This window comes from Hypanus sabinus, chromosome 23 (assembly GCF_030144855.1).
Source record: "Hypanus sabinus isolate sHypSab1 chromosome 23, sHypSab1.hap1, whole genome shotgun sequence".
Taxonomy (NCBI): domain Eukaryota; kingdom Metazoa; phylum Chordata; class Chondrichthyes; order Myliobatiformes; family Dasyatidae; genus Hypanus; species Hypanus sabinus.
In genome coordinates, this window is record NC_082728.1 from 7951322 (window position 1) to 7978942 (window position 27621).

At 40.5% G+C, this 27621-nt stretch overlaps 1 protein-coding gene across 6 annotated transcripts in view; it reads right to left on the minus strand.

The window, feature by feature from the left end:
- Positions 1 to 27621, minus strand: part of helz (helicase with zinc finger) — a 300135-nt gene that overhangs the window by 33445 nt on the left and 239069 nt on the right. For all 6 annotated transcript variants that reach the window (XM_059948283.1, XM_059948286.1, XM_059948285.1 and 3 more), the window contains 5 exons: positions 26525 to 26720; positions 22785 to 22867; positions 20719 to 21211; positions 13950 to 14178; positions 11440 to 11947 (listed from right to left, as the gene is read on the minus strand). In XM_059948283.1, coding sequence (XP_059804266.1) covers positions 11440 to 11947; positions 13950 to 14178; positions 20719 to 21211; positions 22785 to 22867; positions 26525 to 26720 — 1509 coding nt within the window. The remainder of the gene's footprint in view (positions 1 to 11439; positions 11948 to 13949; positions 14179 to 20718; positions 21212 to 22784; positions 22868 to 26524; positions 26721 to 27621) is intronic.

Sequence of the window (27621 nt, forward strand, 5' to 3'; positions counted from 1 at the left end):
AGCCCCTCCACCTATCTTTGTGGCAAACTTAGCCACAAAGCCATTTATTTCATAATCCAAATCGTTGATATACAACATAAAAAGAAACGGCCCCTGTGGAACACCACTGGTAACCGGCAGCCAACCAGAATGGGATTTATTCCCTTTATTCCCACTCTCTGTTTCCTGCCAATCAACCAATGCTCTATCCATCTATGTAACTTCCCCATAATTCCATGGGCTCTTATCTTGTTTAGCAGCCTCATGTGCGGCACCTTGTCAAAGGCCTTCTGAAAATCCAAATACACAACATCCATTGCATCTCCCTTGTCTAGCCTACTTGTAATTTCCTCAAAAAATTGCACTAGGTTTGTCAGGCAGGATTTTCCTTAAAGGAAATCATGCTGAGTTCTGCCTATCTTGTCATATGCTTCCAGGTACTCCGTAACCTCATCTTTGACAATCGACTCCAACAACTTCCCAACCACCGATGTCAAGCTAACAGGTCTATAATTTCCTTTATGCTTCCTTGCCCCCTTCTTAAATAGCGAAGTGACATTTGCAATATTCTAGTCCTCCGGAACCAGGCCAGAATCTATTGACTTTTGAAAGATCATTGCTAATGCCTCTGCAATCTCCACTGCTACTTCCTTCAGAACACGAGGGTGCATTCCATCTGGTCCAGGGGATTTATCTACTCTTAGACTATTCAGCTTCCTGAGTACTTTCTCTGTTGTAATTGTGACTGCGCATATTTCTCTTCCCTGACAATAAATATTTGCTTTGTTATAAAAAATATTAAGGCAAGGTTGTTGTAAGTTTAGAAAATGCGACGGACATTCCATGGGAACTCAAGGAATGGTGATTACAGTGTGGAAGACAGTGGTTATTCATGATAATAAGGTGCCCGAATTTGTTGGAAACATGAACCCTGGAAAGCAGCTAATGAAGTTTTCATTGTAAAGGAAATCCAATTGATTCCGGATTGTGTTTCATAATTTCAAAAGTGTTTAAGGTCATTTCCTGTACACAAGTGTAAAGGAGAACAAAATAATTGTTATTCTAGATCCGATACAACACAATCCCCCCCCACCAAAAAGATAAAGAACATAATTATAATAAAAACACAATAAATATGAATACATAAGATAGCTTAATATATAGATTGATTGTACAGTGTATTTTGATTAATTGGGACACGTTGAGGCCAGTACATTTTGGCCCAACTAAATAACTGCAGTAAATAGCTGAAATTTCATTGAAATATTTAAAAAGGAATTCATCCAGCGTACGCTCCTGTGTTCTTTTGACTGACTATAAATGCACAAAATCAGTGCAAACACATAGTGCAGATAATGGTCTGCCTTCATACAATGCTTTTTGATGACTGCATCCTCCACATCTTCATTTTCATTCTAACATTCAAGATGATTATCAATACCTTCGAATTCTTTCTAGATCCTAACTTGACGTAGTGAAATAGTTTTATTTTCACTACCAGCTGTTTCTGGCATCTCCAAGCCTCAATGCTTGAAACCGTAGTCAGTAAAACAGTTCTGAATGATGTTATTTCTAATTACTCAACAACCATCAGTGACAAAAGCCATTGCTTTTTTTAAAAAAACACAAATATGCACAACTAAAGCTTATAACGATGGCTTGCTCTAAGCATGGTGTAGTATCTAAAGGCTACATGACATACATGTGATTGACGCTAGTTAGAAACCATTCAACAACAATTGCCTGTCTTAATTAAGCAGCATAATGTCCCAAATAAACAAAGAGAATCCTAGCTATTTTCTTGATTTGCTTCTGTTCTTTATGAGTTGTCTCAAATAAGCGGCTGCCCCAATTAACAGTTGGCCTAATTAACCAGAATCCACTGCATGTCCATAAAGTGACGCTAGGTTATACGCAAGGTGACTGACAGGAAATAATAAAGTGGTTGTGGGCGTGGGGGGTGGGGGGTGGGGTTGACCAGTCTTACTGCTTGAAGAAAGTAACTGCTTAAGTCTGGTGTTCCGGGCATGGATGCTACTTAATGGGAGTGGACAAACAGTCCATGAGCAGGGAGGATAGCAGTCTTCATGGTATTACTGGTCCTTTTCTGGCATCTTTCTGTATATACAGTATGTCAGGGAATTCAGTTTTTAGGAATTAGCTCAATTGGGCATTTGATTACTAATTCAATGAGTTTGGCACAACATTATGAGCTGAAGGGCCTATTCCTGTGTGGTGTTGTTTTATATTCTGTGTAGACTTTGAAAGTGAATAAGTGAAGAGGCATAGGTTGCTGAAAGGGAACAAATGTTGTGACAGGTAGTCAAACTTGCCAAAGCACACAGCAAGTAATCCAGGCAGAAGACAAATGAATTACTGAATAGCATTAAGGACATTATGTACAACGTAACACAGAATAATCACAAAAAAAAATCTTCAAAGATGCTATAGGTATATAGGTAGCATATTTCCTGACTTATCTGGTTCAGGAACTTGAAGCTTTGTATGTATTGAATTTAAAAGCAAAAGAGCTACAGAAAACACACAAACAGAAACAGCACACTAATGTCTATCACTGTTGACATCACTGACAAGATTTCATTCAAGGCAAAATTTCATTACAGAAGCTAAAATCGTGTGGGTCTGACTTGCATGTTAAACAACCTCACATGTACTGTTACAGAGGTAGCTGGTCAGAATGTTCTTAAAAGAGAATCATGTATCGAAAGTCTGGGGATGACAACAAGGAATTGCAACTGTTCTGTTTCAAGCTATTGAGGTTATTAAAGAGACCCTGCAAACACCCACTCTGACAAGAAAATTGAGATTGCAATTCCTCAGGGAGAACCAAGAGACCAAGAGCTTAATGTCTCTTGTGAGAGATGATATAATGGGCAAAATGGAATAAAATCTTTCAAGATAAGAGCATCAGATGACAGGCAGAAATTAATCCGAGAAACCTGTAAGATTTTGTTCTTCAGGACATAGCATCCGAAGATGATCCAAAGCCATTTGAAGTAAAAATGGAAGATGTCAAAACCTGAAAACGTGAAGTCACAATCAGCCATGCATGACCCATGTTTAAGAGTTAACAAAAAAGTCACAGAGCCACGTAAAGGGGTAGAAAGGGACATTATCACTTCCTCATTTCACCCTAACTACACTGTAGGTGAAGTAGACAAGCAGGCCTTTGGTTGTTTGCCCTCAGATGGACATGAAACACCAGCTTCGGATTTGCCAAGGATTCTGACATTCAGGTTAAGTGTGAACAAGGACAATTAAGTAAAATGATGGATCCAATCATGATTTCTAAAACATGATTCTAGTGGTTATTATTGTTGAACATTAAGGAACTGCAGAGGAGGTGATAACAGAGTACTCTAAAACAATTCTGGTAAATCTTGGAGGGAATGTCCAGTTGACTTACAAGAAACAATGAAACTTGGGTCGACACCAATATTTTCAGTATTCTCTGAACACCTAAGTTGTTTTTAGAGTTTTCCAAATTTAGCCTCGGAGAGGTCATGGTGATAAACAATCTTGCTTGTTTGCCGCACCTGAAGCCTGTGTGAATTTATTCCGCACTCAGCCTCAGCAAAGTGGTACAGTTTATTATTAAGAAGAATATTAAGAAAAATCATCATGAAATTAGACAATGTGGCTTAACAAATGCACCATTGCAATGAATTTAATTTAAACTACCTCTGCAACAGTTAAGCAGGAAATTAAAATTAAAGTTCCTTTCTCAATAAGCCTTGCATGAGGTACCTTATCAAATGCCTTACTGAAATCCATATACACTACATCTACTGCTCTTCCTTCGTCAACATGTTTAGTCACATCCTCAAAAAATTCAATCAGGCTCATAAGGCACTACCTGCCCTTGACAAAGCCATGCTGACTACTCCTATCATATTATACTTCTACAACTGATCATAAATCCTGCCTCTCAGGATCTTCTCCATCAACTTACCAACCACTGAGGTAAGACTCAGTGGTCTATAATAATGGTAAGACTCGGCAGTGTGGAGGATCAGAGGGATCTTGGGTCTGAGTCCATAGGACGCTCAAAGCAGCTGCTCAGGTTGACTCTGTGGTTAAGAAGGTGTATGGTGTATTGGCCTTCATCAAACGTGGATTTTAATTTAAGAGCCAAGAGGTAACGTTACAGCTATATAGGACCCTAGTCAGACTCCACTTAGAGTACTGTGCTGAGTTCTGGTCGCCTCACTATAGGAAGGATGTGGAAGCCATAGAAAGGGTGCAGAGGAGATTTACAAGGATGTTGCCTGGATTGGGGAGCATGCCTTATGAGAATAGGTTGAGTGAACTTGGCCTTTTCTCCTTGGAGCGAAGGAGGATGATAGAGGTGTACAAAATGATGAGAGGCATTGATTGTGTGGATAGTTAGAGGCTTTTTCCCAAGGCTGAAATGGTTGCTGCAAGAGGACACTGGTTTAAGGTGCTGGGGAGTAGGTATATAGGAAATGTCAGGGGTAGGTTTTTTACTCAGAGTGGTGAGTGCATGGAATGGACTGCCAGCATCAGTACTGGAGGTGGATACGATAGGGTCTTTTAAGAGGCTGTTTGATAGGTACATGGAGCTTAGTAAAATAGAGGGCTATAGGTAAGCCTAGTAATTTCTGAGGTAAGGACATATTCAGCACAACTTCGTGGGCCAAAGGGCCTGTATCGTGCTGTAGGTTTTCTATGTTTTTCCTTTGGAAAGGATGACTGGCTAAATGCAGGTTTTCTTCAGTACATCATGTAATAATACTGATTTTGAATGACAGGTTTATCTTCCATATGTTTTAAGTTTGGCAGTGTCAAGCATGGGTTCAAACCCAATTAATGATGTCACTAGAAAACCTATCAGTGGTGTACTGAGGAGGTGCTGAACTCTGTGTACTACAATATCTTTCAAAGCAGGCTGAACTAACGATGTGAAAGGTCCTGTAACACAATATCTTTACTGATGAGGGAGGCTGCACGGAACTCCGGAACACTTGGGATTTTCCTGAATGAATTACTGAGTTAGGCCTTAATGTTTCCAAACTCCAGGGTCTTCTGGTTCACTACAATTAGCCACAAAACAATAAGGCACGGATATAGACCCTTCAGCCCCAGAGTTCATGCTGGCCACATTGCTCACCTAGCTAGTCCCAATTTCCTGGTGCCAGGCTATATCCCTCCAGGACCCTCCTTTCCATTATCTATCCAAGTGCTTCTGAAATTATATTAATGTACTGTCTCAGTCACATCCTCTAGCAGCTCAGTCCATATACTCACCATCCTCTACATGAAAAAGTTGCGACTGATTTCTAAGTATAATGCAATTTGAGATTAACCTTTACTCATGCTTCACACTAATTTTGCAAATTAATTTGTAGTATTCCTTAGACAGATTGGGGAAATGAGCAAACAAGTGGCAGACAGAATATAATGCAGGGAAGTACATGGGTAAGCACCTTGGTAGAAGGAATAAAAGCATGGACTATGTTTTAAATGGGGAGAACATTCAAAAATCTGAAGTGCAGAGGAATATGGAAGTCCTCATGTTGGATTCCCTAAAGGTTAACTTGCAGGTTGAGTCAGTAGCAAGGAAGGCAAATGCAATGCTAGTATTCATTTTGGGAATGCAAAAGCAAGGACGTAAAGCTGAAGCTTTATCAGACATTGATCAGACTGCACTTGGAACATTGTGACCAGTTTTGAGCCCCTTATGTACTGGCATTGGAGACAGTCTGGAGGAGGTTCAAGAGAAGGATCCCAGTAATGAGAGGGTTAACATTCAAGGAATGTTTGATGTCTCTGGGCAGGTACTTGGTGGAGTTTAGAAGAATGGGTGAGGGAGATCTCATTTAAACCTACTGGAAATTGAAAGGTCTGGATAGAGTGGATATAGAAAGGTTGTTTCCCATACTGGGGAAGTCTAGGACCAGAAGGTACAGCCACAGAATTGATGAAAGTCCATTTAGAACAGAGATGAGAACACTCTGGTTTATTTCACCAGAGTGTGGTGTGTCTATGTAATTCATTGCCACAGATAGTGAAAGAAGCCTAACCATTAGGTATATTTAAAGCAGAGGTTGAAAGGTTCTTGACTGATCAAGCCATCAAAGATTAGAGAGAGAAAGCAGGAAAATGGGGTTGAAAGAGGTAATAAATCAGCCATTATGGAATGGCGGAGCAAACTTGAGAGGCTGAATGACCTAATTCTGCTCCTAGGTATTATACAGTGCATGGATAGGAAAGGTTTCAAGGGCGATGGACCAAGCACGGCAAATAGTTCACTGGACAATATAATCAGCATGGATGAGTTGGGCCAAAGGGCCTGTTTTCCAGGCTGCATGATACTATGACTATGACAGAGACAAACAAACATTCAGATATTAAGCAAACAATGTCAAGATGGAAGATTAGCCATTTTATTTAGTGGTAAAGCAGGCATGAAGGGCAGAATACGTCATCAGGGACCCCTATCCTTTTCATTTTGAGTCAATGTCACCAAAGAAATAACTGAGAGCCCAGTATCAATCTGTGGGGTCCTCCTCTCATGACTTCCCCTGCAACTAATTTACCTCATAGTCACAACTTGTTTTATATCCATTTCTAGTCCATTCCTACAAATTCCACAGGGTCACTTTGCATGGAGCATTAAAGGTCTTTAAGAAGTATGGTTACATAGGATTTATTACAGACCATATCAATCAGCACGTACTCAAAAGTACAAGATAGTTCCGTTTCTGAATTTGCTTCACCAGGTCATCTGTTTCTCTTCATTAATTGCCTCAGGACAGAAAACCAACATTGTTGCTCGAGGCTGGTTAATAGCCCTGCAAGTTCTTTCTTTTTGCTATAATGATCAAAAGAATCTTTCCCTTTAACATCTGATGTTTCTTGTTCCATAATAGTTGGACCAGTTTTGTCAAATTCAAACATTACAGGGCAGTATCATCAGGACTGAAAAGATTATATTCTCTTGGGCAGATTAATGAGCAACACCAAGCATACTGGGTGTCACAAACAGAACAGAGTTCAAAAGTTCACTTCTCTGCATCTAAAATCTTCCTTCTGCAGAACCTGAATTTTGAAATTATTATCAAAATTAACCACTATTTCAAGAAAGCCAAATATATGGCTTTTCTGCAGATCAGTAAGCATGACAATAAAAAAAATGAGTCCAGGCATACCTCATCCCAAAGTCAGGATGAAGTGTGTTGGATCATTGTATTAGAGAATGCTGTGTTACCAGGTAACTTAGAAAGTGTCAGTCACTGGTTATCTGGATTGCTAATTCTTCCTGTCAAAATGCAACACTTCACATCTCTCAGCCAATTCCATTAGTCTGTCAACAACTTGCCGAGATCCATGCTATCCTCCTCAAAATATGCTACATAGAGTCATAGAGCACTACAGCACAGAAACAGGGTCATTGGTCTATCCAGACCTTGCCGAACAAATACTCTGCCTAGTTCCATCGACCTGCATCTGGACCATAGTCCTCCATATCCCCTCCATTCAAACTTCAGAGTAAATTTATAATCAAAGTACATATGCAATATGTCACCATATACAACACTGAGATTCATTTTCTTGCAGGCATACTCAATAAATCCATAATAGAATAATAACCATAATAGAATCAATGAGAGACTGCACCAACTTGGACATTCAACCTGAGTGCCAAAGACAACAAACTGTGGAAATGCAAAATGAAAGAAATAATAATAATAATCACAAATAAGCAATAAATATTGAGAACATGAGATGAAGAGTCCTTGAAAGTGAGTCCATAAGTTGTGCGAACATTTCAGTGATGGGGCAAGTATAGTTGAATGAAGTGCTTAACCACATCATAAATGTAAAGCGAGTAGAGCAGGGGCCAATCTGAACTGACAGGGGTCTGCAAGTTGAGGAAACCAAGGATCCAATTGCACAAGGACATATTGAGGAAATTGAGTATCAATTGCACAAGGAAGTATTGAGGCCAACGTCTTGAAGCTTACTGATTAGTTTTGAGGGGATGATAGTATTGAATGCTGAGCTCTAGTGAATAAAGAGCATACTTATGCATTCTTCGATGTCCAGAGGTTCCAGGATGACTGATTGTGACCTTCTGTGTTGGTAGGCAAATTTGAGTGGATCCAAGTCACACCTCAGGCAGGAGTTGAGATGTTTCATCACCAGCCTCTGAAAACACTTCACATCTTTGAATGGAAGTGCTGTAAGCAGGTTACCAGATTCTTCTTAGGCACTGGTATCAGTGAAGCCTGGTTGAAGCAGGTAGGCAACTCAGACTGGCAAAGTGAGACGTTAAAGATCTCAGTGAATACACCAGACAGTTGATCAGCACAGGTCTTCAGGTACCCCATATGGGCTGGATGCTTCTTGTAGGTTCATCCTCCTGAAGGATGCTCTCACGTCAGCCTCACAGACTGAAATCTCAAGATTACTGGGGGCTGTGGGAGTTCGTGATAGTTCCTTCATGTTTTGATGGTCAAAGCACGTATAGAAGGCACTGAGCTCATCTGGAAGCACAGATGTCACTTATGTCACTAGATTTTACTTTATAAGAGGTAATAGCATTCCCACTGAACATCCTTCATTGATTCAATGGATACATCCATGTATCGATCCAAACTTTTCTTAAATGTTGAAATCATTTATGCTGGCAGCTTGTTCCACACTCTCACCACCCTCTGAGTGAATTAATTCGCCCTCGCGTTCCCTTTAAATATTTCACCTTTCACCCTTAACCCATATCCTCTGGTTCTAGTCTCACTCAACCTCAGTGGAAAAAACTTGCTTGCGTTTACTCTATTTATACCCCTCATAATTTTATATACCTTCTATCAAATTCCCCTCATTCTCCAACACTCCAGGGAATAATATTCTAGCCAATTTAACCTTTCCTATAACTCAAGTCCCAGTAACATCTTTGCAATTTTCTCTGTACTCTTTCAGCCTGGAAAGTTTTTGAAAAACTTTTCTCAATGATAATTGGCTTCAGTCATAGAGAAACCCTTGATAAAGCTATTTGATAAAGTGATGCAAGCCCATATACATCACATCTTAACCTGTCTTCCCCCCACTATGACTTGACCAAAAAAAAAGCAATTTACCTTTTCATTCCATGCAAGCTTTTCCTGATCAATCCATACTTGATCAATAATTGTTAATTCTCCCAGGAATGAAAAAAAGTGGTGGACAAAGCCTCATCCGTCACAGGAAAAAAAATTCTTCCTACAATTGAGCACACCTATAAGGAGCACGACCACAAGAAGGCAGCATCCATCATCAAGGACCCCTAGGCCATGGTCTCTTCTCACTGCAGCTATTAGGAAGAAGATACAGAAGATTCCACGCTCCCAGGTCCAAAAACAGTTATTACCCTTCTAATATCAGGCTCCTGAACCAGTTTGGATAAGTTCACTCACCTTAACACTAAACTGATTTTACAACCTACAGGCACATTTTCAAGGACTCTGCAACTCATATTCTGAATATTATTTATTCTTATTATTACTTGTTTCTTTTTGTATTTGCACAGTTTTGTCAGTCTTTGTGTGTAGTTTTTCATTGATTCTATTGCATTTCTTTGCTCTAATGTGAATGGCTGCAAGAAAGTGAATCCCAGGTAGTATATGGTGACATATACATACTTTGATAATAAATGTACTTCGAACTTATCGTTTCTAAAACTGCCTTACCATCTGTGTTATTCTAATTGATCTGTAGCTGCTATACCTGCTTTAAATGAAAATGTAAACATTTGAAACTGTCCTGTCCTCTGGCAACACTCTTGCAGCCAGAGATGTATGGACAGCTCCTTCAATGTTTGTGATTGTTGGTCAAATGCTTTCCTGATAACTGAAAATGTTTTATTCCAATGGTTACTGAATGAAGGGAAAACGTTTGTTCAGAAAATATGCCAATTACATCTATCGGCTTTAGATCCGAGGTTTCTCCCACAACAAGTAATTCAACAGTAGCTTCTTTAAGGCAGCAGAAAAACTTGAGGCACTTCAAAGAAATGTTATGAACAAAATATTGCCACCAAGACTCATGAGGTAGCATTACGTCAGATAACATAAAGGTTTTAATGAACATTTTAAAAGAGAATGGTGGAAGGTAAAGGTGAGAAGTTCAGGGAAAGAATTACAGCGCTTGGCAGTTGAGCAAAAATGTGCCGAGCTAGAGTCTAGATCATATGGCTAAATACTGTCATCGTGGGAACACCCCAGGGCCACATGGACAATGCTGCTGAGTGGGTAAAATAGCAGTATGTCTCATCTACCGGCAGGGAGCATTTTTTAATTCACAGTCAGCTCGGATATCCACAATGATGACAAAGGCAGCCTGTGACTCTCTTGACGCAAGTGATTTCAAGAAGAACCAATACTATAGACTGAAGCTAGCAAGACAGGAAATTGACTACTTCTGTTCCAGGCATTCATATCAAAATAGCAGTCTTAGAAGTATGAAATTCTGCTTTTGCTTTTCAGAGAGACATGATTGGGGGGGGGGGGGAGGCACTTTCACTTCTCTTTTAAACCATGGTATAGACGTATGGGTAAGCCATTTTTAAAACTCAATTGGATACCTAGAGAAGAAAGCTTTTGTAAGTTTTCTTTGTAAATGCGAAGGGAAAGGTGACTGCATCAATTGCAGAAGCTGCTGGTGCTGGCTGGGTATTCATAATCTGTTACAACATCCAAAACATAGTCTGAGATGACCAGAATACCATTTTATATGCAGATTTAATTTGAAATGCACAGTGTGTGGATGTGGCAAGAATGTTTCCTATAGTGTGAAGTTTAGGATCAGAGGGCACAGTCTGAGAATACAAGGACATCCCTTTAGAACAGAGATGACCAGGAATTTCTTTAGCAATAGGGTGGCGAATCTGTGAAATTCATTGCCATGGACAGCTGTGGAGGCAAAGTCACGGGGTATATTTAAAGCGGAGGTCGATAGGTTCTTGATTAGTAAGGGCGTCAAATGTTATAGGGAGAAAGCAGGAGAACAGGAGAAAGGGGTCGAGAAAGATTATAAATTAGTCATGATGGATGGCAAAGCAGATTCCAAGGGCCGAATGCCCAAATTTTGCTCCTGTGTCTTATGGAAATGATTGAAAGGACTCAATCACCTCAGGAGTTTAGCTGGCTATCATTTTAATGGCAACATGACTTGTTTTGAGAATCCAAAATATATTCTACTTTCATATACAACTCCTATTTTCCATTGATTAATCCAAATGTACAGATTTTCAAGACTGGGACATTTCAAATGGCTTGTGAAAATCATCCACAGATAATCCAATTAGTTTATAACTGTTGACAAAGATCAACCACAAAGACATAATGACTGAAGCTCCACTGCATATTGTCAAATGTACTCAACAAGGAAAAAACATTTTGCAGAACAAATATGATGTAATTATGAAAGGATTCTCACCTTTTCTATGCTGTGAAGTGAAGAAACAGATACCGTCCGAGCAGAAGCTGGGTGAAATGAGTCCTCTCTATTGTTCTGCTGTTGTTGGAGAGACATTATTGGATGTGGTTCTGCTCGATGAGGATACTGTGAAACCCCATATGGCATATTCTGCCCCAGCAGGTGGTTCTGTTGCATACAGGGAACCGTCCATGAGCCCTCGGGGTGCGGGAACTTGGAAGAAGGTGGCGGTGGTGTGTGTCCTGAAGGTACGGGGTAAGCAGGATTATACATTTGTTGTTGAGGCAGCTGCTGGAAGCCAGAGTTATTGATGGTTTCAAGGGGAGGATTACTGTCATTCAGATTGGAAAACTGGCTGTTATGATTAAGAGGTGCAGGGAGGTGTCCAGGTGGATTTCTGCTCTGAATCTGCCGGTATTGCAACAAACGAGACTGGAGGGGCATCTCATTTAGCTCCTTATTCTCAGTCTGATCCGAAGGTGGCATCTCTCTTAACAAACCTGGGAATCTGAAGCAAAACAGCATATGTCAGCATCTAGATAACTATGTCATTTTCTGGCAACCACTACATTTTCTTTTAAAATTATTCATGTTGCAAAAAATGTAGATCATAAGACCATGAGACACAGGAGCAAACTTAGGCCATTTGGCCCATTGTCTCTGGTCCACCACATCATCATGGCTAATTGCTTTCCCTCTCAACCCCATTCTCCTGCCTTTTCTCTATAACCTTTGATGCCCTCATTAATCAAGAACCTATCAATCAAATATACCCAATGACAGCCACCACAACCATCCGTGGCATGAACTGCACAGCTTCACAAATTTCTCCTCATCTCTGTTCTAAAGGGATGCCATTGTATTTTGAGGCTGTATCCTCTGGTAATACTCTCACAATATTGGAAACATACTTACCATGCCCACAATATCTAGGCCTTTCAGGAGTTCCTTACAATATAAAAGGTTTCCAGTCCAAGTTTCCAATTTAATTTCCTGTAGTCTTTGATTGCTATCCATGAACATACACTTTCAGCAGGGATTGTGACATAATAACCAGGAACAGGAACCTCAATCAAATTTAAGCCTCCCAGGGATTCAAAGGATTAATGAGGGTATCCACAGACACCCTGATTAAGATGGAGCCTGTTACCTTCCTGAATTACCTGGTTCAGTTAGCTCAGGTAAACATGGGGCTGGGGGAATCTTCCGCACAGTTAGCACTTTTCTCTGCCTTATTCCCAGGCTATTCAAAGTGGTTAGTCATTTCTCCTGCCCACACTCATCCCCCTGTATTACCTCCAAATATAAGTGGAACTGCTCCAGAAAATTCGGGCACTGTACAATTTGAAAAATCATAAAAAACCCAAAAAAAAACATGCAATGAAGAAAGAATGGATTCACAAAATACAGATTAAACTCTGTGAACAGACCTGCCAAGTAATCAAACAAATGAGCAGTAAGTTCTATTACAATTAGTACATTGATGGACAATTGTCAAATTATATTCTGCCAAATCCAATCAAAAGTGGTTATAGCCACTTAGTCAACTATAATGGATGTGGAGAGGATGTTTCCAATAGTAAATATGTTTAGGACTGGAGGGCACAGCCTCAGAATAAAAGGATGTCCCTTTATCAGAAATAACCTTCTCATCCTCCTATTTCCCCAACTCACTACAAACCAACCACTGGAAGAGAACAAATGCTTGACAAGAGTATTCTTTAGAGAATGAACAGCACGTCAAGGGATCCCTGTGAAAGTGAAGTCACAATCACAAGTACAATCTCCGTCCCTGGCGTCAGAACTTGGATAAAAAAAAGTTGGTTGGGGTTTCTGGTGGTTAGTCATTTCAGGACAATGTTATAATTTTTCAATTGTATATCTTGCTTTTCTTTACAGATAATTAAATCAGTGCAGGACCATGGGAGGTCACATCCTGGAGAGTCTCTCCAAGGATACCTTCCTCAGAGCTAACAGGGTGGAAAGGTAGCATAAACAAGAGAACATCTGCAGATACTGGAAATGTGAGCAACATACACAAAATGCTGGAGGCCAGGCAGTATCTAGGGAAATAGTACAGTTGACATTTTGGGCCAAAACCACTCGGAAGGTAGCATAACAATTTACAGCGCCACCGATCAGAAAATCAGGGTTCAATTCCCGTTGCTGTCTGCAACGAGTTTGTATGCTCTCTCCATTCTGCATGGGTTTCTTCCTGGTATTCCACTTTCCTCCAGCATTTGAAAGACGCAGGGATTAAGGTTTGCAAGTTGTAGGTTTGCTACGTTGATGCCAGAAGCATGGTGACACTTGCAGGCTGCCCCCAACATATCCTCAGACTGTGTTGGGCGTTGAAGCAAGTGACAAATTTTTACTGTATGTTTCATTGTGCTATACACACGACAAATAAAGCAAATCTTTAATCTTTCAACATCAAAACATCCGAACAGTTGGCTAGGCACTGGCTACAAACATTCAAATGCTTTGACATAATGTGGTTACAACTTTACCTCTGATATGATGGCCCATTTTCATCTTCAGGGTTATTGCCATGTTTCCACTGTCCCTTTAGAGGATGTTGTGAATATCTGACTGGTTGCTGGGATGGGTGAGCAAGCTGCTGCATTTGTTGAGGATATGATGGATTCCCTGGATTGACATAATCCTGATGCTCATTCCACTGGTGAATTCTTGAATGCTGCCTCATGAGGTCTTCAGCTGTGCTGGCATGCAATGAATCTACAAGCCAAACCAATGATTGAAAGAAACTGAGATCAAACTGTCAACTTTGGTGATTAAGTCAGCAAAAACTAAAACAGTCAACCAGGTTGAGGAGAGCAGCTCTGAAACACAAACATAACTCTTGCAAATAAGTGTTGTACTTCCCAACAAACAGACTTCAGGTAGTCAGGATGCACGACTGCTCCTCCCTCCCCATCATCCACGATACAGGTGTGCCCCCCATCCCCCAGGGCAGTGTGCTGAGCCCATTGCTGTACACTCTGCTCACAGGTGACTGCATAGTCAAATACCTAAATAATCACATGTTTGCTGATAATATGACAGTGATGGGGCTCATCACCGACAATGATGAGACTGTCTATAGTAAGGAGGTGGAAGAGTTGGAGGCCTGGTGCCAGGCAAATAATCTCATCCTTAATGTCAACAAGGCAAAGGGGATGGTTATTGACTTTAGGGGAACTTGTACCAATCACATTCCCCTTCACATTAGCACAGCAGTTTCAAACTCCTGGGAATGCAAATCACACACAACCTCTCATGGTCCTAGAACATATCCTACACAGCGAAGAAAACTCACCAGTACCTCTACTTTCTGAGGAGGCTGAAGAGAGCTGAACTTCACACATCTATACTCATGTACATACTACAGATATACAGTAGAGAGCATCCTGACAAGCTGCATCACGTCTTGGTAGGGAAGCTGCACTGTGGTGGACAGAAAGGCTACAACAGGTAGTCAAAACTGCCCAACATATCAATGGCACTAACCTACCTGCCTTCAAGGATATACATACAGAAAAAGGCCAGTAACATCATAAAGGATCCCGCCCACCCTCCCCATGGACTCTATGTCCCACTCCCATCAGGGAGGAAGCTACATAGCACCCACATGGCCTCAAAAGAGCAGACTCAAAAACAGTCCCTTACCCCAAGCAGTAAGGCTCATCAACACCACCACCACCAACTCCACTATCATTTTATTATTTCCTGTCATTCACCTTATGTACTTAAGCATTACTTTATGGATATACAAACTATATGAGATGTCTTATGTATTTATATTTATTGTGTTTCTATTATTATTATTATTGTGCTCGTTATCTTTTGTGTTTTTATTTGCGCTGCATTGGTTCTGGAGTAACAATTATTCCATTCTCCTTGTATACTGAAAATGACCTTCAACAGACTTCAATCTTAATGAGCCTCATAGCTGTATTGCCAGATTTTCCAAGTAATTTATTATCAAAATATAACCATAACTATCTTCAGATTGATTTTCCTGCAGGCATTTACAGGAACAATTAAGAAATACAACAGAATCTTCAAAAAGTCATACATAAACAAAGACTGACAAACAACCAATGTGTAAAAGAAGACATACTGCAAATAGAAAAAAAATAACACTGGGATCGTGAGTTGTAAAAGAGACCTACAATGTAAATCTGTAGATCATAGAATCAGTTTGGAGTTGTGGTCACAGAAGTTATCCACACCAGTTCAAGAGACTGATGGTTTTAATTTCATTGTGCGATCTTAATTCAACTTCAATACTGGGCACAGAAACTCTTTACTGCAGAATCCTGATTCATTTTCTACGTATGTGATATTTTAATATGGTGCCACTTGCAACAGTAGCAGTAATATGCTATAAACAGTATCAGGCAAATGGCCCCATTTTGCTCAGGCACTGATTCAGAATCATTGGCAACACTGAGGAAACTTCTCACCGCGTAGCTACAGAATCTGCTGAAGTATCCGGAGGCTTGGTTTATAGCATTTCAGCTAATAAACAGCAGCTCTAGTAATGCAACACAGTACTGAATTGTCAGCTTAAGTTGTGTGCACAAGTTTTAGAATAGTTTGAGCAGTGAGAATTAACACATGCTTGGATTTTTAAGTTATCAATTTTATAACTCATCTATTAAAGAGGAAGAAATTGCTTTTCTTAACCACACTACCAATTAGCAGAGACAGTTACACAGAGAGACAAGCATAAAATGGAAGATTATGTACTGCCTTTGAGAAATTTTGGATACATCAACAAGCTCCTTATGCAGATATATGTAGAGATGCTTGTTTTCAAATATCTCAAGTTAGAAATTTTCACAGAAAAGCAAAAGCAGATTCTGCAGATGTGAAAAAATGAACCAAAAACCAGAAGATGCCAGAATCCTCAGATAAGGCAGCACCTCCATAAGAAAACCAGTTCACATTACAGGTCAGTGGATGTCATCATAACTGAAAATGTTAGAGATGAAAGAGGAAAGGGAAGAAAGACTACAGTAAAGGTCTTTATCAGGGCAAAATGCAGGAGTAATTAAATGGCAAAAAAGATTTAAAATGATGCAAGGAAGAAGATAGCGCAATTGAAAAAGCCAAAAAGAGCTGAAATCGGTGCAACTTAGATGGCAAAACTAATTCATTATTCAAAAATCGCTGCACACAATGTTGAACCTTAAGGAGGTAATGACGCAAAACATGATGTTCCTTGAGTTCATTTAAATACTGTTAATAGGAAAGCAGAGTTGGCTGAAGAATTAATCTTCTTAGACTACAGACCTATTGTATTCCCCAAGGAATCTCCATGTTTTCCATGGCTGCTAGATTTACATTTTTGATCCTAATTAATGGAACTCCAGAAGATGGTGGAGAATCAGCAATAGGTAATAAAAATAAGGCCAGCAAAGGCCACATCTTATAAATAGAAGCTGGACAGAATATGATTGACCTCCACATTAGCGTGAACCAGAAAGCTGACAGAGTACTGAATGATTAAGAATCTTAAGCTAAAACTCCAAGTTCCAACTTTATGTCTATACCCTCACTTAAGACATGAAGTTCTTTGGTAATTATCATAAAGGTTTAATCTCAATTACACAAAAAACAATGATTTCTTACTTTCCATTTTGGTTAGTACATCAATGTTCATTAAACTCAAGGAGCAAGAGAGTGTACTATGTTGTTTAACTAGGAGTACTTATGAGATAGGCTTCTCTGACAGCCTGGGTATACTTTAAGGCTTCTCTTCTTTGGATTCCTTAGTCTAAAAGTGATTTGAAAATAGAAACACAGTGAGACACAGGAGGGACTGCAAACAGTGCAGACCTTACTTCAGTGGTTGGTAAGTTGATGGAAAAGATCCCAAGAGGCAGGATTTATTATGCCTCTCCAAATGTTCATATGATTAGAAATAGTCAGCATGGCTTTGTCAAAGGCAGGTCATGCCTTATGAGCCTGATTGAATTTATTGAAGATGTGCCAAAACACGTTGAAGAAGGTGGAGCAGTAGATGTGGTGTATATGAATTACAGCAGGGCATTTGATAAGATACCCCATGCAAGGCTTATTGTGAAAGTAAGGAGGCATGGGATCCAAGGGGACCTTGCCTTGTGGATCCAGAACTGGCTTGCCCACAGAAGGCAAAGAGCGGTTGCAGATGGGTCATATTCTGCATGGAGGTCAGTGACTAGCGGTGTGCCTCTGGGATCTGTTCTAGGACCCTTTCTCTTTGTGATTTTTATAAATGACCTGGATGAGGAAGTGGAGGGATGGGTTAGTAAGTTTGCTGATGACACAAAGGTTGTAGATAGTGTGAAGGGCTGTCAGAGGTTGCAATGGGACACCGATAGGATGCAAAACTGGGCTGAAAAGTGGCAGATGGAGTTCAACCTAGTTAAGTGTGGGGTGGTTCATTTTGATAGGTCAAATATGATGGCAGAATATAGTATTAATGGCAAAACTCTTGGCAGTGTGGCAGATCAGAGGGATCTTGGGATCCAAGTCCATGGAACACTAAAAGCTGCCATGTAAATTGACTCTGTGGTGAAGAAAGCATACAGTGCATTGGCCTTCATCAATTGTGAGATTGAGTTTAAGAGCCAATAAGTAATGTTACAGCTATATGGGACCTTGGTCAGACCCCACTTGGAATACTGTGCTCAGTTTTGGTTACCTCACTATAGGAAGGATGTGGAAACCATAGAAAGTGTGCAGGGGAGATTTACAAGGATGTTGCCTGAATTGGGAGTACGTCTTATGAGAACAGGTTGAGTGAATTTGGCCTTTTCTCTTTGGAGTGGTGAAAGATGAGAGGTGACTTGATAGAGGTGTATAAGATGATGAGAGGCATTGATTGTGTGGATAGTCAGAGGCTTTTTCCCAGGGCTGAAATAGCTAACATGAGATGGCACAATTTTAAAGTGCTTAGGAGAAGGTACAGAGGAGACATCAGGAGTAAGTTTTTTAATGAAGGGAGTGGTGAGTGTGTGGAATGGGCTGCTGGCGACGATGGTGGAGGCAGATTCGATAGGGTCTTTTAAGAGACTCCTGGATAGGTACATGGAGCTTAGAAAAAGAGGGCTATGGGTAACCCTAGGTAATTTCTAAAGTAAGTGCATGCTTGGCACAGCACTGTGGGCCAAAGGGCTTGTATTGCGCTGTAGGTTTGCTATGTTTCCATCTTGAGCAACACACATGCTGGAGAAACTCAGTGGGTCAGTGACTCCACTGACTACTGCAAAAGAGTGTTTTTGATTAAATTTGTCATCATACTTGTCTGACATTATAAGCAAATCCAAGGTTCAAAGTAAATTTATTATCAAAGTACATATAGGTCACAATTTACAGTACAACCCAGAGATTAATTTTCTTGCAGACATTCACAGTAGGTATAAAGAAATGCCACAGAATCGCCAAAAAACGGCACACAAGAAGATGGACAATTAATCCATGTGTAAAAGGCTATGAACTGTGCAAGTACAATAAAAAAATAAACAAGCAATAAATATTGAGAAAATGAAATGAAGATCCTTGAAAGTGAGTCTATAGGTTGTGGGAACTGTTCAATGTTGGGATGAGGGAAGTTGAGTGAAGTTATCCCTTCTGGTTCAAGAGCCTCTTGCTGATGGGTAATAACTGTTCCTGAAGCTGATGGTGTGAGTCCTGAGGGTCTTTTACCTCTTTCTTGATGGTAGCAGTGAAATGAGAGCATGACCCAGATGGTGGAGGATCCTTGAAGATGGACAGTGCTTTCCTGTGACACTACTCCTTATAGATGTGCTTAATGGTGGGGCCAGCTTTAGCAGTGATGGACTGGTCTGTATCCACTACTGTTTGGAGGTTCTTCAGTTTAAGGACATTGGTGTTTCCAAACTAGGCTGTGATGCAAACAATCAGTATATTTTCCACCACAGATCTATAGAAGCTTGTCAAAGTTTTAGTTGACCTGCAGAACCTTTGCAAACTTCTGAGAAGGCAGAGGTGCTATTATGCTCTCTTTGAAATGGAACTTACATGCTGGATCCAGGACATAGCTTCTGAAATGATAACGCCGAGGAAGCTAAAGTTGCTGATTCTCTCTACCTCTTATCCCCCGATGAGGACTGGCTCATGGACCTCTGATTTCCTCCTCCTGTAGTCAATAATTAGTTCCTTGATCTTGCTGACATCAAGTGAGAGTTTCTTGTTGTGGCACCACTCAATCTTTCTCCTACATGCTGATTCGTCACCACCTTTGATTCGGCCAATGACAGTGGTGTCGTCAGCAAATTTTAATTTAGCATTGGAGCTGTACTTAGCCTACCAGTCATAAGTGTAAAGCAAGTGAAGCAGGGGGCTAAGCACACTACCTTGTGGTGCATCTGTGCTGTTAGAGATTGTGGAGGAGATAATGTTGCCAATGTGAACTGATGAGGGTCTGCCAGTGAGGAAACTGAGGAAGCAGTTTCACAGGAGGTTCTGAGGCCTAGGTCTTGAAGCTTATTGATTATTTTGAGGGGATGCTAGTATTGAATGCTGAGCTGTAGTCATTTCTAGGATTCTATGTTCCATTTCCCATTATTCCTTATTTCCAATTCAAAATCAACCATAATACATCACAGCATTACTCCCTCATTCACTTCAATAGTTGCTATGGGTGTTACTTAACTGAAACCAAAAAACTGCTGTTGCTTTTTCCAAAGCAGTGAGCAGTTTGCTTTTAATTAAACGAAAGACAGTGTGAAGTTTACTTTCTGGCTGTTAAAAATGGAATGACACAAAATTAGGCATGTACAAAAATCAGATCAGTGAGTGCTTCACACAAAAACCAAAATCTAACGGGAACTTGGGAGAAGCAAATCATAAACACAAGAGATACTGCATATGCTGGAAATCCAGAGCAACACACAGAACGGTTGGGGGAACTCAGCAGGTCAGGTAGCATCTATGGAGAGGAATTCTTGGCCCAAAATGATTTATTCCTTACCATTAATTTGTCTGGCCTGACAAATTCCTCCATTTTGTGTGTGTGACTCTGGGAACTTGAAGATTTGGTTTTTTGAAGTTCTATCAATCTCAACAGTCTCCATGGGCCAGCTGCAAATGAGCCCTCTTTTCATGAACCCATGCCCTAAAATTACAAGCTTCACTTACTCCTCAGAATTTCTGGGGAAATGTTATCTTTTAGCTTGCATGCTGTGTATAACATTTTTCTGATGATATCAGAAATATCAACATCAACTACATATTCATTTGGATCATCCACAAAATGCTGCTTACCTAAAATCTCCCCCATCCCAGGTCCTGAGGTATTGTCTTCAATGAAATTGAACTGGCGATTATGGGGGGCGTTGAAGTGTGGGACTGACCTCAGTGGGTTTGCTCCCTCCAGTCCTGGGACAGGCTGATCCGGACACATATTATCAGGGTTTGGGGAATGCTGGGATGGATGAGAATGAGAAGCGGGGAAAAAATTGTGGTTAGGAGCTTGAGGAAAAGCAGGCGAGAGCTGTGGTGGCTGCTGCTGTGGCAACTGGCTATGTTGTGGCAACTGTTGTTGCACTGGATATGGTTGCCGAGGTACAGGGGGCTGATGGGGAAACTGTCGATTGGAAGGGTGATGGTAAGGTGCAGCCGGTGGATGCGAAGAAGCAAGATGGAAATTTAGCTGCCTTTGACTGAGATTGTCCTTCCGATGAAATCTGGACAAAGGATAGCCTAAACTGGAGTGAGATTCTGGGCTTCTGTTCTGCATCAGGAACTCAGGATCCACCTAATGAAGAGCAAAGAACAGCAGTCACAATCATAAAAATACGTATCTTTCAGCTATGTATTAAGATCACATTGCAACAGACTCATTTAAAATAAGTGACAAAACTGCAGTAAGCTAAAATTTTATCACTAACAGCCATATTTAGCATCTAAAACAAATTATAGGCAGCTTAAGATAAATATTTAATCTCACAATGAACCATGGTTTAAATGAAAACAAAGGATTCAATTCAATCAGCTATTTTATTAACCAGCAATGTATCATCAGAGATTAAAAACTCTGGCCTTCTGTATGCCTGTACTTCCTTGAGGAAGTTAAGGAAACAGCTTGGGGTGGGGGGAGGGGGGAAAAAGAAGACATATACGTTCAACAGAATGAAGGTATGAACCACAGAGACTGGTCAACTACTTTCTCTTTTCTCTGATACCTAAACATACGTGACAACTGTAACTTGTTGCTCCACACAAAAAAAAGCTCACTTTTTCATAGAGCCAAACAGCATGGAAACAAACCCTTTAGCCCATCACACCCATGATGTCAGTTGTATCTATCTATCCTAATCCCATTTACCCATAACAGGTCAGTAGCCTCTTATGCCTTGATAATTCAAATATTTGTCTAGACAGATGTTTCTGAAATCCACCATCTCATCAGTCATTCCAAGCTCCGACCATCCTCTGTGTAAAAACAAAATCCTGTTCAGATCCCTAAATCTGTGCTGTCCTGTAGAAAAAGAGAGCACCCATCTGTGTTGTTACAGAGCAGTACCTAACGCTGAGTTGGATATTCCAGCTCCCCAAACTTGGGTGCTGTCTATGTGCAGTTTGCATCCTCTGCCTGTGATCTATCTGTTTCCCCTAGTTTCCTCTAATCGTTCAAAGACTTGCTGGCAGTTACCATGACAATCAGAAGGAAGTTGATGGATACATCTATTACAGAGAGGTAAGTGAGAGAATCTGATTGTTCAGAGCTGCCACAGACTCTATAGATTGAATAGCCTCCCCCTCATGCCATAAGGACATATGGAAGGCAATTCCAGAACAGATTAAGTACCCATGTTTAAAGCCACGGCTGATTTACATCTGGTGGACAAGGCAGACCAGTAGAAAAAGCACATTTGTGTATCATTTGAATACATAGAGTTTTTCTCAGTAATTGTCCTCCAAACCTAAGATTTAAACCCCTAAAGAACTGTGGTAAGAATTAATGTAAAGAATAAAAGAAAATAAAAATATTTGTTGCAAATATTAGTAGTCAACAAGTACACATATAACATGTTAAAGTCAAAGACTTACATTTGGTTGACATTTGCACTTGACAACAATTAATATTTTATTTTTCCATTGCACTCTGTCAGCCAGCCCACCTCAAGTAACAACAGCAAAGAATCTGCCTGTACTCTAATATTAGGCATTCCATTCCCTATCATAGTTGAAAATACAAATATGTAGCCCACTTCATTGACTCCTAAGCTTTGTTCTTTCTCTTTAAAAACTTTGAAGCAAGTCAAAAAAGTGTGCTTTCTTAGAAGAGTGCTATATATATATATATATATAAAAAGCCTCTCACAAACCTGTTTTTCTTTGGAGTCAGGTGGTTTCTTCTCAGGAGTCTGAAGCCTATTTTGTTCACTTCTTACACTTGCCTCACTTCTTGCTGGAATTTTTGCGAAGAAGTTGTAATTTTTTTACATAAGAAAATCTTGAAAAGTTTACAATAAATTACACATAAATTGCATTATTAGCTATATTTACATCAGATTCTTCCAGCCAGTTGTTAGTTATTTTCATTATGTATCACATTAATAATTTTAGTAACTTCACTTTCTTCTTTTCTAAAGCCAAACAGAAATTTTTAATTTTCAATTTATCTCTGAAGTTAATCCCCTTTTTTTAGTTCACTATCCTGCAGCTTCTTCGTGGGTACCTCAGTCCATCTTTACTTTGCCAGTGGCACTAAAATTATACACATCAGTGACCAAATTTTCTTGATCATACTGAACGGCAGAGCATGCCTCTACTTCTCCTTCGGTATATCATTTGAGACTCTCTATCAATCACCCTAAGTTCCTTTACAGTATTCAGAATAAGAAAGCTACATTGTACGAATATAAGAAACAGAAAGTTGGCCATGTGGACCCAGCTCCTCCATTCACTAAGATCATGGGTAACTCGACAGCTTTTTGCATCTTTGCTTCACTGCCCATTGCCATCTCACAATTCTCCCTAACCCCAAAGGTCTATTTTAGCCTCCAATATACTTGAAGATATTTATAACCCACAGAGAAGAAATTACTCTTCACATGTTTCTTAAATTGGCAACCCTTCTCACTGTAATTCTATTCCCACCTGCCCTGATTCTCAATATCCCTGGCTGGAGAAATATCATCAAGGAATCATGTTTCTCAACCCTCTCGTCAGTTTTCAAATCACTGTCCAGTTTTCTAAATACCAGGTAGTATCCCCTTCCGGCTTTTCTCTTGTACCTCAGGGATGAGGGCTTTCCCTCGGCTATCTTTATTCTGGTTCCTCTCTTATCCCTTCTCTTCTCAATTGCCCATCACCTCATTCTGGTGCTCCTCCTCCTCTTTCTCCCATGGTCTACTCTTCTCTCCATTTAGAGTCGTTCTTCTTCAGCCCTTCACCATCTCCCATCTTCTCACTTCACCCCCTCACATCCACCCAAATTGCCCCTCATCTGGCTTCACTTAACATCTGCCAGCTAGTACTCCTTCCCCTCCCCACCTTCTTATTTTGACTTCTTCCCCTTCCTTTCCAGTCCTGATGTAGGGTCTCAACCTGACACATTGACTGTTTGTTCCCCTCCATAGATGCTGCCTGACTTGCTGAGTTCCTGCAGCATTTTGTGTGCTGTCTAATATAGTTGGCTATTGCTCTAACTTCTTCAGCAGTTCTCCCTTGAATTCTAACCTTAAACTTTTCCTTTTATTCATACTTCCTTGCAGCAAAGGCTATAGTGAGTTTCCAGACAGTTCCTGATGTCAATTGAATCTAACTCATCACTGGTCAGGTTTATTCTTTGACTGTATGTGACAAAGTAGTGTATAAATTATAACCTTGAAGGAAACAAAAGTGAATATATCTACAAAATTCAATATCCTTTCATGTGACCCTCCAGTTTGAGATTTGACAGTGCAAAACCCAGGTCCTACTGACTTTTACCAAATCCATTATAGCTGCTGTATCCTGTTCCCTCACTCTCATTGCAAATTTAATATTTCAGTCTAACTTTCCCAGTGTTCTCTTATTTCTCCAGACATCCCGCTGCATCAAAGCTCCACAGATCCCACAGACTTAACACTTCAACCACACCCAAATTTCATTAGTGGCAAAGTGTTCGATCCTCAGAGTCATATTTTCTATTATTCACCTGCACTGCCCTCTCAACTCCACCATCCCAAAAACTTTACTTCCAACTTCCCTCCTGGTGAATTCTCCAAATCTATCTTTATGATTTTGTCTTAGGTCAGCTCTTCAATTGCACTTGGAATGTTTCCTCGATTGCTGATAACAGCCAGTCAATCAGCATGAGGAGAACTTCAACTTCTCAGCTGGTTACACACATGACTATGTTTGTAGAAATGGATTTGAGGATTATTCAAAGTCAGAGTGATAATTAACAACGTATCCACCAATGAGTAGGATATGGGGCTTGGCAAATGACTCACCACAATGTGTCTACTGCTGGGCAGAAAATGTCAATTGAGTCTACTCAGAGGATGAAGGAAACAGAATTCACAACAACACACACAAAATGCTGGTGGAACACAGCAGGCCAGGCAGCATCTATAGGAAGAAGCACTGTCAACGTTTCAGGCCAAGACCCTTTGTCAGGACTCACTGAAAGGAGAGATACTAAGAGATTTGAAAGTAGTGGGAGGAGGGGGAAATGCGAAATGATAGGAGAAGACCAGAGGGGGTGGAATGAAGCTAAGAACTGGAAAGGTGTTTGGCAAAAGTGATACAGAGCTGGAGAAGCGGAAGGATCATGAGATAGGAGGCCTCGGGAGAAAGAAAGGGGAAGGGGGGGAAGCACCAGAGGGAGATGGAGAACAGGCAGGGTGATGGGCAGAGAGAGAGGGAAAAAAAAAACAAACAACTAAATATGTCAGGGATGGGGTAAGAAGTGGAGGAGGGGCATTAACGGAAGTTAGAGAAGTCAATGTTCATGCCATCAGGTTGGAGGCTACCCAGCCGGTATATAAGGTGTTGTTCCTCCAACCTGAGTAGGGATTCATCTTGACAGTAGAGGAGGCCATGGAGAGACATATCAGAATGGGAACGGGACGTGGAATTAAAATGCGTGGCCACTGGGAGATCCTGCTTTCTCTGGCGAACTGTGCATAGGTGTTCAGCGAAACGGTCTCCCAGTCTGCGTTGGGTCTCACCAATATATAAAAGGCCACACCGGGAGCACCGGACGTAGTATACCACACCAGCCAACTCACAGGTGAAGTGTCGTCTCAGCTGGAAGGACTGTCTGGGGCCTTGAATGGTGGTGAGGGAGGAAGTGTAAGGACAGGTGTAGCACTTGTTCCGCTTGTGTAAGGACAGGTGTAGCACTTGTTCCGCTTACAAGGATAAGTGCCAGGAGGGGGATCAGTGGGAAGGGACTGGGGGGGGGGACGGACGGACGAGTGGACAAGGGAGTCGCGTAGGGAATGATCCCTGCATTCTGGGGCCCTGAATGGTGGTGAAGGAGGAACTGTAAGGGCAGGTGTAGCACTTGTTCAGCTTACAAGGATAAGAATTCACAACAACTTTTGAGCAAATACAAGATACTTTCCCCATAAGTGAAAAGCTGAAGGAAACCTGAATATTAAGTGTATAGATTAATTCCAGCAAGTTACATTGATATAATGTACATAATTCCCAAACCATCTCCATTCCTTCTAACTCTGGTAGTGTCCATATACAGTTTTGAATAATATAGCTGGACTGAATTTTTTTTAAATGGAATTAAGCAGCAAGATAAGATTGATGGGATTGCTCTCAGAGCTGTAACAGACCCAATGAGGTAAACGCCCTTTTCCTATATCATAAGAAAATAAAATGTACAATGATCAAAAGTATGCAATCATGTCCAAGATGGATACAGCTAGTTCTGAATTTCTACACTGGAAGCACATTTATTTTTCCAAAGAGCTTAATTCTATAAGAACATCATTCAACAGCATCTCCAACTGTATATCCTTTAATAAATGCAGAGCTTGAAGGACGTTAGTATCCTTTCTTTTTAAAGGCTATTGTACATTTTTAAAAGCTCTGGCACTAGATCATTTGTAAAGCTCACCTATTCTGCTTTGTTCATGCTCCTTCTCAGAATGTTGTTGTCCTATGCCCATTGGTGAATGATGGCCAAGTCCATAAGGGATGGGAGATCCACGTCCGTGTGCCTGCAGCAAGTTCATGTTGTATGCCATAGCTGCCTGATGGCTCATAATGCGAGGATCAACTGCAAAACGGCTTTGGTAACTAGGCCAAGGAACCTGCAAGGATAGACAATTTTAACTAACCAGATCAAATGCTGATTTACTGTGAAAGCCAAGGAAAAATGAAAACACAGACATAGAAGGAAACTACCAATGTATTTAATAATCGACTAGGATGAGAGTCTACATAATTATAAACACGAGAAAATCTGCAGATGCTGGAAATCCGAGCTACACACATAAAATGCTGGAGGTACTCTGTGGGTCAGGCAGCATCTAGGAATAGAAAACAAGTCAATGTTTCTGGCCAAAACCCTTCTGCTGATTTCCTCCAGCATTCTGTGAGTGCTTCACTTAAATATTTCTGTTTCAAGTGATTATCACTGTGACTGTCACCCAGAACCTAGAAGAGAGAAAACATCTTCAAGCGCACACCTTCTAGGGTTGTGAAGATGAGAGGAACGAGCAGAAAGAGAAGGAATTGATAGAACACATATTGTCTGATAAATTGAGAGAGCTTGAGCCCCAGGGGATCGGCAGCAAGTGAGGTAACAGAAATTCTGAACTAGACTAGTAAGTGTCACTAGTAAGTGTTTTGTTTGTCATAACCACATTCTAGTCAATAATAACACCATTACTGAAGCAGCACATTCTTACATAAAATGATAAGACACATGAGTAGAAATAGGCTTTTTGGCCCATTGAGGTTAAAAGAGACCAGGTGGACAACTCAAGGGAAGAAATCTATCCAATTAAAACAAAAATACAAACAACTGATCGACGTACAGAGTGAAAGAATAGTAAACTGGATCTACAATCCTGTGGTGAGTGGCTCACCAGAAATGCAGCTTTATCGATTTATACTATTTTGATATTAACCAATTAATAATCAACATAAATTAACTACGGGGTATGTCAGACAATTCTATGTCCAGACGCTTGAGGGAAGAGGATTTGA